Source organism: Garra rufa, chromosome 5 (genome assembly GCF_049309525.1).
Source record: "Garra rufa chromosome 5, GarRuf1.0, whole genome shotgun sequence".
NCBI lineage: Eukaryota > Metazoa > Chordata > Actinopteri > Cypriniformes > Cyprinidae > Garra > Garra rufa.
Window position 1 is genome coordinate 17334452 of NC_133365.1, and position 15364 is coordinate 17349815.

The 15364-nt window shown below is 36.5% G+C and overlaps 1 protein-coding gene across 1 annotated transcript in view; it reads right to left on the reverse strand.

Moving 5' to 3' along the window:
- rasgrf2b (Ras protein-specific guanine nucleotide-releasing factor 2b) overlaps positions 1-15364 on the reverse strand; it is a 98608-nt gene that overhangs the window by 24220 nt on the left and 59024 nt on the right. Inside the window, exons 13-16 of the mRNA XM_073841194.1 lie at positions 15138-15220; positions 12295-12543; positions 9345-9754; positions 2092-2217 (exon numbers count right to left, since the gene is read on the reverse strand). Of these exons, the coding sequence (XP_073697295.1) occupies positions 2092-2217; positions 9345-9754; positions 12295-12543; positions 15138-15220 (868 nt within the window). The remainder of the gene's footprint in view (positions 1-2091; positions 2218-9344; positions 9755-12294; positions 12544-15137; positions 15221-15364) is intronic.

Sequence of the window (15364 nt, forward strand, 5' to 3'; positions counted from 1 at the left end):
GTCATTTTTCCCATGTGACAGAGAATCCAATATTAATTTGTTTATTTAGTTAGTTAGCTTGGACCTCAGTAACTGTAACTCAGTAACTCAGTTCTTAAGTGTCTCATAACCACACGCCATAATGTCAAACCATCATATTTGATGAATCATTTTACTGAATAATGGCTTAAAGGAGAAGTTCACTTCCAGAACAAAAATGTATTAATAAATTTACTCACTCCCTTGTCATCCAAGATGTCTTTCTTTCTTTAGTTGTAAAGAAATAATTTTTTTGAGGACATTTTTTGAGGAATGTTCTTCATATAATGGACTTCTGTGGTGCCCACGAGTTTGAACTTCCAAAATGCAATTTAAATGCAGCTTCAAAGGGCTTTACACGATCCCAGCTGAGGAAGAAGAGTCTTGTCTGGCGAAACGATCGCTTAATTTCTAAAAAATGTACAATTTATATCATTTTTGACCTCAAACGCTCGTCTTGTCTAGCTCTGCATGACCTCTGTGAACTCCCGTTTCATTTTCTCCTCCAGCTTCAAAATCATCCTACATCGCTCTTTTACCTTTTCTTAAATGGGTGTTTAAACCTCCTTGCACGTTTTTTAACGCTGGGCCTGTACTTCTGCAGCAACGTAGGATGATTTTACAGTTGGAGGTGAAAATGAGGTGGATGTTTATCGTCATACCCTAACTGTCTTGACCCAGAATGCTTCATGAGCTAGACAAGATGAGCATTTGAGGTTAAAAAGTATATAAATTGTATATTTTTTTTGGAAAATAACGATCGTTTCACTAGATGAGACCCCTTTTTCTCAGCTGGGAATGTTTAGAGCCCTTTGAAGCTGCATTTAAATTGCATTTTGGAAGTTCAAACTCGGGGGCATCATAGAAGTCCACTATATGGAGAGAAATCCTGAAACGTTGCCTCAAAAAAAACAATTTCTCTATGACTGAAGAAAGAAAGACATGAACATCTTGGATGACAAGGGAGTGAGTAAATTATCTGTAAAGTTTTGTTCTGGAAGTGAACTTGTCCTTTAATTTTCAGTCTCTTCATCACATGAAATTTTAGAATGAACTACTTTATTAAACAATTTTTTTGGCCAATATAGCTTGATAACCCCTGTTCTCTATGGACTTTATGTATGGGAAATACTGTTAATACTATTTAAAAATATTTTTTGTGTGTATGTGTGAAAAAAAAAAACGGTTGTAAAGACATTAGCGTGAATAAATAATGTTAATAATGTAAAGAGTTTTTATTTTTGTGTGAATTTACCCTTGACTTCCTCAATGGACGTGTAGTACAGTATGTAGTACTGTACTGAAATCAAAGCCATAGTTATCACATAACCAATCCCGTGGTCATACTTGAAAATGAAAGACATTTTTTGCAAAAACCCCCCTTTTAGTAACCATATTCAGTAACTGAGTGAACACGTGGAAACAGCTTTTCATGGATATCTGCTGAATACAGAATCATAATCTGATTGCTTATGTTGAACAAAACGAAGATGCTAAAGATACCCAATACAAACAGTCTGAATGGAACAACATCTGCACCATTCAGAACCAATTATGTGCTGGCGGAAAGAAGTCACATAATTAACTCCTGTCCCAGCTCTCCCCATATATGGCTTCATTTAATGTCATCCAAGCACAATATTTGACTGTTTCAGATCCAAGACTGTGACTGTGGCCATTTAGTAACTGAACTGCACTTTGCTGAGGACTGCACTGAGTAAGTTTTGCCTGAGGAACCATAAGAAATACAGGATGCTTTCTCCTCTAAAACTGATTCAAGACCAGTACAAAAACAACTTCATGTCTTAATAGCTTCCCAAATACTTGCAATAGGACCAATGAAAAAAGAGTTCAGAAAGTTATCTGCAGTCCAGCTATTTTCTTAAATTATGGTCAAATCTTTATATTACACGGCTTCATACGGGAAATCTAGGTGTCCTGAGATCAACAATATTGGAATGAAAGAGTTTCATTCATAGAAGTATTTATATTTCTTTCAGAAAGTCATAACTCGCCACTGTGTTTGACAGTTGTTCTCAGAAGCCAAACACAAACAGACATGTGCACGCTTACCTCCTGACTGTCTGTAGCGGAGGTGGCGTGGAGTGGAGGGTGAGCGGCAGGGAGAGATTTCTCCTGGTTCACTGCCTTGTGGCGATTCTGGAATAAATTTGTCCAAAGACACTGACTCCAGCACAGCTGAGGGGAAAGTCAGACCCTTTATTAAAATGGATCATAGAACCCCTCCTTTGTGAAAAATGAATGGTTTTAGGGCAACAGCTCTACAAGCAAACAGAGCAGGGAGCAGGGAGCAGGGAACAGCAAATAACTATGGCCAGGGAGATGCTATGTGGATGCTAGGGAGTTCTGGGTGGTTGTTGGATTGTTGATACAGTGATATGAGAGGTTGCATGGTAGTTACATCAAAAATGCCAACTCTAAGCAGGCCCTGCATTCTTAAAAAATCTGCCAAATTTGACCTAATGTCATGATGCCAAGTTCAAAAATATCAATCAACATCATGTATGTTTATTTATGTCAAAATGTTCATGTTTAATGATAAAATGTGACTTTGGACCACAAAACCAGTCTTAAGTAGCACGGGTATATTTGTAGCAATAGCCTAAAATACATTGTATGGGTCAAAATTATCGATTTTTCTTTTATGCCAAAAATCATTAGGGTATTAAGTAAAGATCATGTTCCATGAAGATATTTTGTAAATTTTCTACAGTAAATATAAACAAACCATACATCAATTGAATCTATTTCAATAAAATGACCCTAATGACTGGTTTTGTGGTCCACAAATAAGTATTCAATTTAACTTACAACCTGCAATGGAGTGTAAGAACATGTTTAAATAATCTATTTAATGTCAAAAAGTTTTTCATAAACTCAAGTTTAGAAATATATATATAATATATATATATATATTTTATTTTTTTTAACACAAACTGTGATTTTCTGTCACTGTTTGGATGTAGTAAAACACCCATTGATACTGCAGAAAGCATCTCGGTTGTGTTTGTTTTTTCTTCTGTCACTAGCTGTAATTCTAACCTTCAAATTAGGAGTATAAATGGGGATAAAATGTTTTTGGAAATCATTCATACATGTAAAAATTGTCTGAAAATTGAACAAATTTGAAACCTGGCTCAGAGGAAGATATGAATCATGCCTTTGTGGAAGATTACTGGTGATTCATGGATGATACAAGACTTCATCAATTAACGAAAAGGTTAAAAACAAAAATGCTACTATTTTAGTAAAACAGGTACAATTTTGGAATCAGCACCACAAAAATGAATGAAAAACAATTTTGACATTTTGATTTAATTCAGAAAAATATGATGCATAGCAGTGTTATGGTAAACTAAAACTATAAACCATAACTTTGTTATTTAAAATAAAATAAACAGTAACACTTTAGAATAGAGATTTTTCCCTCAATAAATTTCTAATTTACTGCTTATTATTAGTTAGTAAGGTAGTTGTTAAGTTTAGGTATTGGGTAAATATTTAAATACCCAAATAAATATTTAAAACTAATAAAATAATGCTAAAAAATGACCCCAAAAAATGTATTTAACATTAAAATCGAAAATATAAAACTAAAATCTAATTTAAACTGTTAATAAAAACTATAATAATATCTCAATCTACTAAAATAACATTGCCCTTATGTGTTTCTGATATTCTGGTCCATAGATACAATTGATCCTGACAGGCAATCTGACCAATCATAATGCAGAATCTGCCATTTTGTTTGACAAATAAACCAAAAAGTAGATTAGCGTCGGTGGACTTTAACTTGAAAAATAGTGTGTTGACGTCTTTCTGTGGTTTAAACAAGATACTTTCTGATGTTCATTCGTGTTTATTTCATGCTCTAACTAGTAAAAAGGAAGAGATGATCAGTTCACATGCCGCTTCAACTTGCTACAGTGATCTGGCATGACACATTAAAGAGCTAAAAAACACTATTTATTGTTTGAATTTCTTACAAAATGTCAAAATTTGAAAGCTGAGACTTTGTTTCATAGTTAAAGTAACCGGATCTGTCTACTGTTGGTGCATTGTCAGTTTTCTCTTTGCTCTGCAGTGTATTTTTCACTGGGTGAGAGTGCCATGGCTTGTCGAACATAGCAACAGTAACAAACGGGGGTGGGTCTTTGCGAAGGGTCAACTGGAGACATATCTAGGCTAATTATTTTTTGCCTGGTCTATTGTTTGACAGACGCTGTAATTTAAAAGTGTCATCGGATGCCCATTTTCCACAAGTTCATATGATTCTTTAGGGTCTTAATGAAAAGTCTCTAATATACTTTGGTTAAAAATTTTCAACAGTAGTATAAAAAACCACCCTTTTGCCTTGTCAAAATCAGCTCTGCAAAATATCAGCTCATTTTATCGCATGGGCCCTTTAAATGCAAATGAGCTCTGCTCACCCCGCCCCTCTCTGCTGAGGGATTATGAGCTGTAATATTTACTTTAAGCGCATTTAGCCGTGTTTAGCTGCATTTAGCTGCATTTACCTGCGTTTATCGGCAAAACTTGCCAACAAACACATTATTAAAAATGCATAAAAACCCTTATACTCACTTCTGCTGTGGGTGAAGCTGCATCACGAATAATTTACACGAACATAGATACATATGTAGATCGGGATCGGGGCTTTCTTTTTAAAAATGAAAGTAACGTTGTCCTCTGCCTCTTAAGTGGCCCAGATGTCGGGAGTAAATGACTACTGCTATGTTCATTATTACATCCAACAACAGAACCCCTCAATCCCTCAATTAGAGTCTCCCTCTGCAACTCCCTCTGAGTCACACAATGGCAATCGTATTCAGACTGTTTCAGCTCAGTGAGGGCAGGTCTAAGGTAAGATGCTCATGTCAATCAAATGTGTTTCGTCACAAAGACTAGAAGCTGAGAATGAACTGATTTTAAAAAGGGGATATTACAGTCGTGGCCAAAAGTTTTGAGAATGACACAAATATTAGTTTTCACAAAGTTTGCTGCTCAACTGCTTTTAGATCTTTGTTTCAGTTGTTTCTGTGATGTACTGAAATATAATTACAAGCACTTCATACGTTTCAAAGGCTTTTATCGACAATTACATGACATTTATGCAAAGAGTCAGTATTTGCAGTGTTGGCCCTTCTTTTTCAGGACCTCTGCAATTCGACTATACATGCTCTCAATCAACTTCTGGGCCAAATCCTGACTGATAGCAACCCATTCTTTCATAATCACTTCTTGGAGTTTGTCAGAATTAGTGGGTTTTTGTTTGTCCACCCGCCTCTTGAGGATTGACCACAAGTTTTAAGATCAAGGTTCCAGGCCGAGCCACTAAGTTATCACTTTTGCCTTATGGCACGGTGCTCCATTGTGCTGGAAAATGCATTGTTCTTCACCAAACTGTTGTTGGATTGTTGGAAGAAGTTGCTGTTGGAGGGTGTTTTGGTACCATTCTTTATTCATGGCTGTGTTTTTGGGCAAAATTGTGAGTGAGCCCACTCCCTTGGATGAGAAGCAACCCCACACATGAATGGTCTCAGGATGCTTTACTGTTGGCATGACACAGGACTGATGGTAGCGCTCACATTTTCTTCTCCGGACAAGCTTTTTCCAGATGCCCCAGATGCTTATGACTTTGCCCCAGTCCTCAGCAGTCCATTCGCCATACTTTTTGCAGAAGATCAATCTGTCCCTGATGTTTTTTTGGAGAGAAGTGGCTTCTTTGCTGCCCTTCTTGACACCAGGCCATCTTCCAAAAGTCTTGGCCTCACTGTGCGTGCAGATGCACTCACACCTGCCTGCTGCCATTCCTGAGCAAGCTCTGCACTGGTGGCACTACGTTCCCGCAGCTGAATCCTCTTTAGGAGACGATCCTGGCGCTTGCTGGACTTTCTTGGATGCCCTGAAGCCTTCTTAACAATGCAGTGGAAAGGTTTTTTTCGGGATTAAGTTAATTTTCACGGTAAAGAAGGACTATGCAATTCATCTGATCACTCTTCATAACATTCTGGAGTATATGCAAATTGCTATTATAAAAACTTAAGCAGCAACTTTTCCAGTTTCCAATATTTATGTAATTCTCAAAACTTTTGGCCACGACTGTACTTTAAAAGATTAAAAAAATTCCACTGGGTGGATTTTTATCATTGAAGGGTGGTTGTGTATACAAACTGCCAACACACATTAATGTTTAAACAACATGTAAAAGTTAGTTTTGCATCCGATGACCCCTTTAATACTTTGGGATAGCTGTTTGTACTGTTAAACAACTGATCATAAACAAATGTTGATCAAAACATATTACTTTTATCAAAGTAGCATTTGTTCCCTGTGGCTACGACACTGATTATTTCGCTACTGAGATCAGAGAAACACGAAAACAAGAAAATCGCATCATTGAGACATTGATTGGGCTGTGATATAGAAGCAAACCCGAAGAGATTCTCTTAGCAGGTTTAATGTAGCTCATCTGATGCAGTGTTAAAGCTTACTATTAGTGCTAATGGCTCACAAAAAGAACTCAGAATGTGGTGGATTTTACAGCAGAAAGAGGGAAAAACCATACAAACACCTCTCTTTAAAGCAAACACAAAAAGCAAACCATTAGTAATTTGCACACCATACATCTTAACCTAAGTCACTCCATTTCCAAGACACAAATCGATCCTTTGAATGTTTCTGAATAAAGCAAGCACTTTATCATTTGGGTGAGTTTCAAACATGCCTGCTTCTCATTCCAGCTGCCTGACTGCCAGTAAAACCACAAAATTATGGGTGTTTCGCCAGATATCTCAGGTCTTCTGTTTTGCATTAAGGAGGCACACAATGCAAGCACGTTTGCACTTTATTTGCGCGTGGATTTTATGTGGAGACAGGAGAATGTTGGTCAGACTAATAGCCTATAAAAGAAAATAACACATTTGTTTGGCCGTCAAGTTATTATGATAAAGTGGTTTTCGATGTTATTTGGAGCGGCTACACAAATCTTTCCCACAATATTCACTCTGCCAGCTACTTCAGGGAGTAGATGAAATTATGCTTTTAAAAAGGCAAAAGCCAGCTAACAAACTTTGAATTCATGAACATCAATGTTACCATCCAGCCAGTGTGTTGACCTGCTCTCAATATCACAACACATCATAGGCATGCACCAAATGCAAAGACTTTTAAGATTAAAAATCATAATTATACTTAATAGATACCTTGTTTTAGCCATATTACATGTAACCTTTCTTGAAAAAAGACAATGCCAAAATACATTGTGATAAGCTCAGTGAAAACATAAATCCAAGATGGTGGATGAAGCAAGATAATTTTTAATTTTAAATGATAAATCTTAGATTTTATTCACTGCTGAAAAGCATCATTAAATCACTTTAGTGTATGACCAGACATTTGTGTGCACTATATATTTTTATTATTTTTATGTGCTGCGCTGTTATACCAAATTGTAGTGTGCAACCGTGCCGGCCAATTTTTTACTTGCTTTCATCCCAAAAGTATTTTTCCCATTGGGATTTAAAAAAAAAGTCTTTGTTAAACCTTAATATCCTGACTTATAAGCCATTAAACCAAACCAACCAGCTACGAGGTGAATTACAACATTACAAACTATTTGAAATCTGACAAAAATACAAAAGATTGTGTACTTAAAGGCATTAATAATGGAAAAAAACGAAAATCCAATGAAGCATTGCGAATGACATAATCAAATGAAAAACTATGCATAAATGTGGGACAATTGACCTAAAGATGTTAATAAACATTTTCATGGGAGTGCTCTTTTGACACAATTTCTTCTTTAGATTCTCTGATTAGTGAGGGTTTTTTGATTCATGGTTAATTTTCACCTAAAATTCTGTTGTTAAGCATGATCATTTTCAAAAAATAAGATTAAAAAAATGTGGACTGCTGGCCTTAACGAAAGTAAATACCATTGATGAACAACCTTGGCTTGTAGCTTACAATAGGTCTACCTTTAATGGTTTATAACGGGTGCCCAATCCTGTTCCTAGAGATCTACCATCCTGCCAAACTCAGTTCCAACCCTGATCAAACACAACAGCCAATTAAGATCTACGTCAAAGCCACTAGAAGGCAAGCCTGCAATCATTAGCCAAGTCAGCGTAGCAGGGAAGGAGAGTGGAGAATGTATGGATGTCAATGGAGGAGAGGCTTCACTGCACTGAATAATTAGCTTTTGTGAGAAGATTGACAGCCTTTTTAATAATCTTCAACATGTTTTACCACTAAACAATACTTTGGTTAGAAACTATATGTGGATTCTACTCTGATCAAAAAAATATATATATATATATATATATTTTTAAGAGAAGATCAGAATAGAGAATTATGGCAATATTATGGCATTACGAAACATATGTGTTGCATTACTATTTAATAATAGATGTTGTGTAATATTGTGTATTGTCTAAAAATATCATTGTTTTCTTTCTTTGCTTTTCAGGTTTCACCTGAAGACTTGAATTGTAATGACAGCCATGTGCCTTATGTTGGTATGATGTATTTTAATGAATAAAGGATGAGAATAATTTAAATTATTGTATTATATTGTTTGTTGTTAAAAGGAGACTAATTATGCCCCTTTTTACAATGTTATATAAGTCTCAGGTATCCCCAGAATGTGTCTGTGAAGTTTTAGCTCAAAATATACCCCCACAGATCAATTATTATATCATTTTGAATATGCCTATTTTAAGTGGAGGCAGAAACACACTGTTTTCGTGCATGTCTCTTTAAATGCAAATAGCATCCAGAAGCTCGTAGATACTCAGATACTCTGCCAAAAAACATCTGTGCATGTGAGTACTAAACTTACATGCTTAGGTTCTAAACTAAAAAGTTCTCTTTCATGTCTTACTGTGCTTAAACTGTCAAATACACACAAGTCTTAAAAGCACACAATAGTTACAAAAACAGCTGGTTATGTCTGTGAAGGTAAATAGCTGGCAAAGAAATCGCATTTTTATATAGGATCTGTATGGCAGCAGCGTAATATACAGTAAATAAATCAGGTAGATCACCAGAAACAGGATTGGGCACCCCTGGTTTTTGTTAAAAATCAATTTCTCTATGGAGAAAACAAACTGGATTTTTACTTCCGGAACCCAACAGTTACATTTTAATTTCAGTCATCTGTGTGAGGCTCCATTTCAGTGGATACCATGGAAGGCACCTACTGAAGTAAGGAGTAGTCAATGGTGAAATTACAGGTTTATAAACACAGCTAATATGTCTTTTTCTCACTTCTCCTAGAAAGAGTAAATATCTTTTCTGCTCACCTCTCCTAATGCTGCGACGCAGTTTACCACAGAGGGCGTCGATTCGTGGCACCTCGGCATTGTCATCCGAAGCTCCAGGGCTTTGTTCCGGGGATGACGGACTTTGTCCACGGCTAAGATCCAGAGGGGGCTTGTTGTTGTTGTTGGATGGTGGGGGTGATATGGTGGGGTTGGCAGAGGTTGGACTGCTGGCTGCTGACGACGAGGTCGTGGATAGATCCAAAATGCCTACTTTTGAGCCAATTGGGGAATTAAGAGACAGCTTCCTGGTGCGAACCGGAGAGGAAGTACGGGAGGGGATGGAGAGAGGTGGAGGAGATGAGAACTTGCGACACAGTCTGGGGGATTTGTCATTTACGTGGTCCCCGCTGCGGTTGTTCTGGTTGGTGGCGAAGAAAAGCTCCAGGGATCTGAGTTGTGGAAACAACATTAAATGAAAGGACATAAATGGCAAAGCAACACTGGCACATCTCTCATGTTGTGTTTTCCATACTTGCATGCTCCAAGTACACTAAACACACATGAGGAGTATTGATTGCAGCTTTTGGAAATTGAGAACAACAGTAACAAAGCAGGTAAACATTACAAGATCTGCAATAGATGAATTTGTGCAAGTGCAGAAGTTCTGAGAATCCAGGATGCAATAAAACCACATGTTTGTAACTTCCAAAAAAGAGGATGAAGACAAACACTCCAAAATAAGTTCAAACAGAGTGGAAAATGTGAGGAACTAGAAAAACAGACAGAGATGAAAGTGAATTGGTAACAGAGATGGGTTTGTTACTTTGACTGATCCAGTGCTATCTTCCTGATCTTCAGGCTGTAGTCTGGGCAGATGGATGTAATGGACAAGCGGTCAAATGAGTGATACTGGACCCTGTGTGACAGCAAAGTGGGTGTGGGGATGAGGAACATCACAGACAATACATGAAACAGCACTCACAGTGACCACAAGTATTTTCACATGAGGCACAGATGCTGTGTTTGCCTTCTGCATACTGTGCAGGAAACAGTACATTCAAGGAAATGGAGGAGGAATAACTGAGCACTTTGAGGCTTTCTGAGCTGCTTTTTAGGTAAGGGTTACTGAGAGTGCACCAATTTGACTTGGCAGAACACCTGCTTTTGGAACAGAAAACTTTCTTCCATTTGAAAGGACAAATATACGCAGAGATAAATGGCCTGCTCATTCTCGCTCACAGCAGTGTTTCAGATGCATGCACCTCGTAGTTTTTTTCCCACATATTTCAATAACACAGAACATTTGAGTTTGAGTATATGGTATTATTTGAAATGGATTTAAAAGGCCACAGTGTAGAAAACTGCCTATAATCCAAAAAGTTTCCAGTGACAGGTCATTTGTCTGTCTACACGCAATACAAAACCGCTGTGTGACGCAATACAGTTGTAGCCATTCAGAAGATATTTACGTGGAGCGGGACCAGTGAGATTTTTTGTGGGCTGGGCTACCCAGTGTGAGGTCACAGAATTACAAAATAACTGAATTCTCAGAGTGCTTTAAATGTGATTTCTGATTTCCTTTTTGACTAGGCAGCAGTAACTGTAGAACTGGCTATACACCTATTGGCTTTGGTCTATTGATAATATAACTGGGCAAAATAACATTTTAAAGCCCATAAAAAATTAAGAATCATTGCGAATATTGTCATGATTTTAATGTGTGTTTTAGGATAAGTTGGTTAAAACAGAGTGTCTCTGATATAAATTTCAGTAGTAAAAACGGTATTAGAGTTGGTTAATTTGTCGGTTTCACTGAATCAAACAACTTGTTTGCATCATCATTATAAAATGTTAACACTCTCAATACTAAATTTTTATATAAATTACATATATTCTTTAGTAAAAATATATGCTACCAGTAAAAAGTTTTTGAACAGTAAGATTTTTAATGATTTTCAATGTTATAGTCTCTTCTGCTCACAAAGCCTGCATTTATTTGATTCAAAATACAGCAAAACAGTACAATTTTGAAATAAAAAAATTAAACAGTAAAATTTCTATTTGAATTTATTTAAAAATGTAATTTATTTTTGGGATTTCAAAGCCTGATTACTCCAGTCACATGATCCTTCAGAAATCATTCTAATATTCTGATTTGCTGCTCAAAAAAACATTTATTATTATTATGTTTATATTATAAACAGCAGGGCAGATGTTTTTCAGGTTTCTTTAATGAATAGAAAGTTCAGAAGTAAGATAAATGTCTTTATCATTACTTTTGATCAATTTCAAACATTCTTGCTAAATAAAAGTAATAATTTCTATTAATAATTATAATAATAATAAAAAAATATATACAGACTCCAAACTTTTGAATAGTATAGTTACAAAAGCTTTTTATAAATAAATTTTGATCTTTGGATCTTTCTATTTATCAAAGTATCCTGAAACAACATTTATCTGAAATTTACTCAACTGCTTTAAATATTGATGATGATGATGATGATGATGATGATGATAAATGTGTCTTGAACAGCAAATCATAATATTAAAATGATTTCTGAAGGATCATGTGACAACGAAGACGAGTAATGATGCTAAAAATGTAGTTTTGATCACAGGAATAAATTACATTTTAAAATATATTCAAATAGAAAACAGTTATTATAAATAGTAAAACTATCACCTAAATGGTAGTGTTGGTTTAAAAAGCTGTTATTACTACTATTTATTACTATTATTACTTTTTTTTTTTACTGTATTTTGCATTAAACATTTTAAATCTACTCAGCAACAATATATGCTTGATTGAAATGATGGATTGAAAAAAAAAACAAATTAAGCCAATTCAGAGAAAATAGATAATATTCAGATATACAGTATATATTGGGCATTTAAACAAAAGGCTGTAAAATACACAGTAGATATAATTTTTTATTGGCATTCCCTAACTAGTGGTGACTTTTAACCCCTTTAGGAGCTATATTACCTGACTGGTATGGATGTAAAAGGCTTCTTGTAGATGTCAGCCAGTTTCTCCATGACCACGGTGGCGGTGGTGAAGATCCGGTAGGTGTGTAGGAACGTGTTGAGGAAGTCTATGGAGAGGAAGCGCAGGTCGGTAAGCCTCTCCAGCAGTCTCTCCACGCTGGCGTAGCGGATCTGAGGAACCTTGCAGGAGTTGAGCGTCTTACTGAAGCAAATGTCAACATCATCTTTATGGAGACGCGCATCGGATCTAATAAGGAGCACAACCAAAGCATCTTTACTGTCTGTATGTTGTACATTTATGATGAAAGCTTAAATGGAGATGCACTGATATAATTTTAACACTACTGATAGTGATTGTGGCTAAATATGTGACCCTGCAAGACAAAACCAGTCTTAAGTAGAATGGATATATTTGTAGCAATAGCCAACAATACGTATAGATCAAAATGACTGACTTTTCTTTTTTGCCATAAATCATTAGGATATTAAGTAAAGATGTTTCATCAAAATATGATTAAAAACTTAATTTTTGATTAGTAATATGCATTGCTAAGAACTTCATTTGGACAACTTTAAAGGCAATTTTCTCAATATTTAGATTTTTTTTTTTGCACCCTCAAGATCCTCCAGATTTTTAAAGAGTTGTATCTTGGCCAAATACTGTCTTATCCTAACAAACCGTACATTATCACATACATCATAAAGTATTTTATTTTAAATAAATAAATGACTGCATAATCATCATTCTTTGCCTAAGGCCCTTTTTGCCAGTGGTAGTCAATCACATGGACAGTCGCACTGAAATGCTGCAATGCTTTCTGGACTGGTATTGCCAACATATTGTCCAGCAGGGAGGGAAATTAGTCCCGCTTGCTTGCCCTTATTGTAGTGTGCTCACTGTGCTCAATGTTTAGTTTGAACAGATGCGTTTGCACATGTGCAAGGATTCAGTGCATGTTCACTGGGCCTCCAAAACAAGCTGCAAGCAAAATGCTGTTCTGGGCTAGCTGACACATTTTTGTGCACTAGTCATTTCAAAACAGTCATTCTTGGCTGGGTAAAATATTATTTTTAGTCATTTGTGACCCTGGACCACAAAACCAATCTTGAGTAGCATGGGTATATTTATAGCAATAGCCAAAAATACATTGTATGGGTCAAAATTATAGATTTTTCTTTTATGCCAAAATCATTTGAAATCAAAATTGAATTTTTGAAAAGTAATATGCATTGCTAAGAACTTCATTTGGACAATTTTAAAGGCGATTTTCTCAATGTTTTGCTTGAGATACAGTGGTGTAAAAAGTTTTGGCCCCCTTAATGATTTTTTATTTTTTTTGCTTGTTTATCACACTTTAATGTTTCAGATCATCAAACAAATTTAAATATTAATCAAAGATAACACAACTAAACACAACATGCAGTTTTTAAATGAAGGGGGAAAAAATCACACCTGTTCGCAATCAAGAAATCACTTTAATGATTGGACAGGACCTGCCTGACAAAGTGAAGTAGACCAAAAGATCCTCAAAAGCTACACGTCATGTTGAGAGAAATTCAGGAACAAATGAGAAAGAAAGTAATTGAGATCTATCAGTCTGGAAAAGGTTATAAAGCCATTTCTAAAACTTTGGGACTCCATCGAACCACAGTGAGAGCCATTATCCACAAATGGCGAAAACATGGAACAGTGGTGAACCTTCCCAGGAGTGGCCGGCCGACCAAAATTACCCCAAGAGTGCAGCGACGACTCATTCAAGAGGTCACAAAAGACCCCACAACAACATCTAAAGAACTGCAGGCCTCTCTTGCCTCAGTTAAGGTCAGTGTTCATGACTCCACCATAAGAAAGAGACTGGGCAAAAATGACCTGCATGGTACAGTTCCAAGACGCTGCTGAGCAAAAAGAACATAAAGGCTCGTCTCAGTTTTGCCAGAACACATCTTGATGATCCCCAAGACTTTTGGGAAAATACTCTGTGGACTGACGAGACAACAGTTAAACTTTTGGAAGGTGTGTGTCCCATTACATCTGGCGTAAAAGTAACAGAGCATTTCAGAAAAAAAACATCATACCAACAGTAAAATATGGTGGTGGTGGTAGTGTGATGGTCTGGGGCTGTTTTTCTGCTGGACCTGGAAGACTTGCTGTGATAAATGGAACCATGAATTCTGCTGTCTACCAAAAAATCCTGAAGGACAATGTCCGGCCATCTGTTCGTGACCTCAAACTGAAGCGAACTTGGGTTCTGCAGCAGGACAATGATCCAAAACACACCAGCAAATCCACCTCTGAATGGCTGAAGAAAAACAAAATGAAGACTTTGGAGTGGCCTAGTCAAAGTCCTGACCTGAATCCTATTGAGATGCTGTGGCGTGACCTTAAAAAGGCGGTTCATGCTCAAAACCCCCCCAATATGGCTGAATTACAACAATTCTGCCAAGATGAGTGGACCAAAATTCCTGCACAGCGCTGTAACAGACTCATGCAAGGTATCGCAAACGCTTGATTGCAGTTGTTGCTGCTAAGGGTGGCCCAACCAGTTATTAAGTTTGGGGGGCAAACACTTTTTCACACAGGGCCATGTGGGTTTGGATTTTGTTTTCCCTTCATAATAAAAAAACTTCATTCAAAAATTGCATGTTGTGTTTACTTGTGTTATCTTTGATTAATATTTAAATTTGTTTAATGATCTAAAACATTAACGTGTGACAAACATGCAAAAAACATTGACCCTCATGACTGGTTCTGTGATCCAGGGTCACATTTGTGCTTCTATAATGACAAAAACATTCACCCATAGCACACATTATTTCAGAATAAACAAAGGTCTGACTTACTTGATCATATGCGGCACTGTGACTTTTGAATTCTCCTCAAACACGCTGGTCATCAGGCCATTACAGCGGATGTTGTCAATGCACTATATCCCAAATTCAAAAGAAGAGAGGGGTCAAAACAATGAACAGAGAACATAATTAATCCACTAATTAAACACTGGACATAATGTAATTTCTTTGTGTATGTAAGAGACTGGGGGATTCAAGGAGAGAAAAATGTCTCTTGA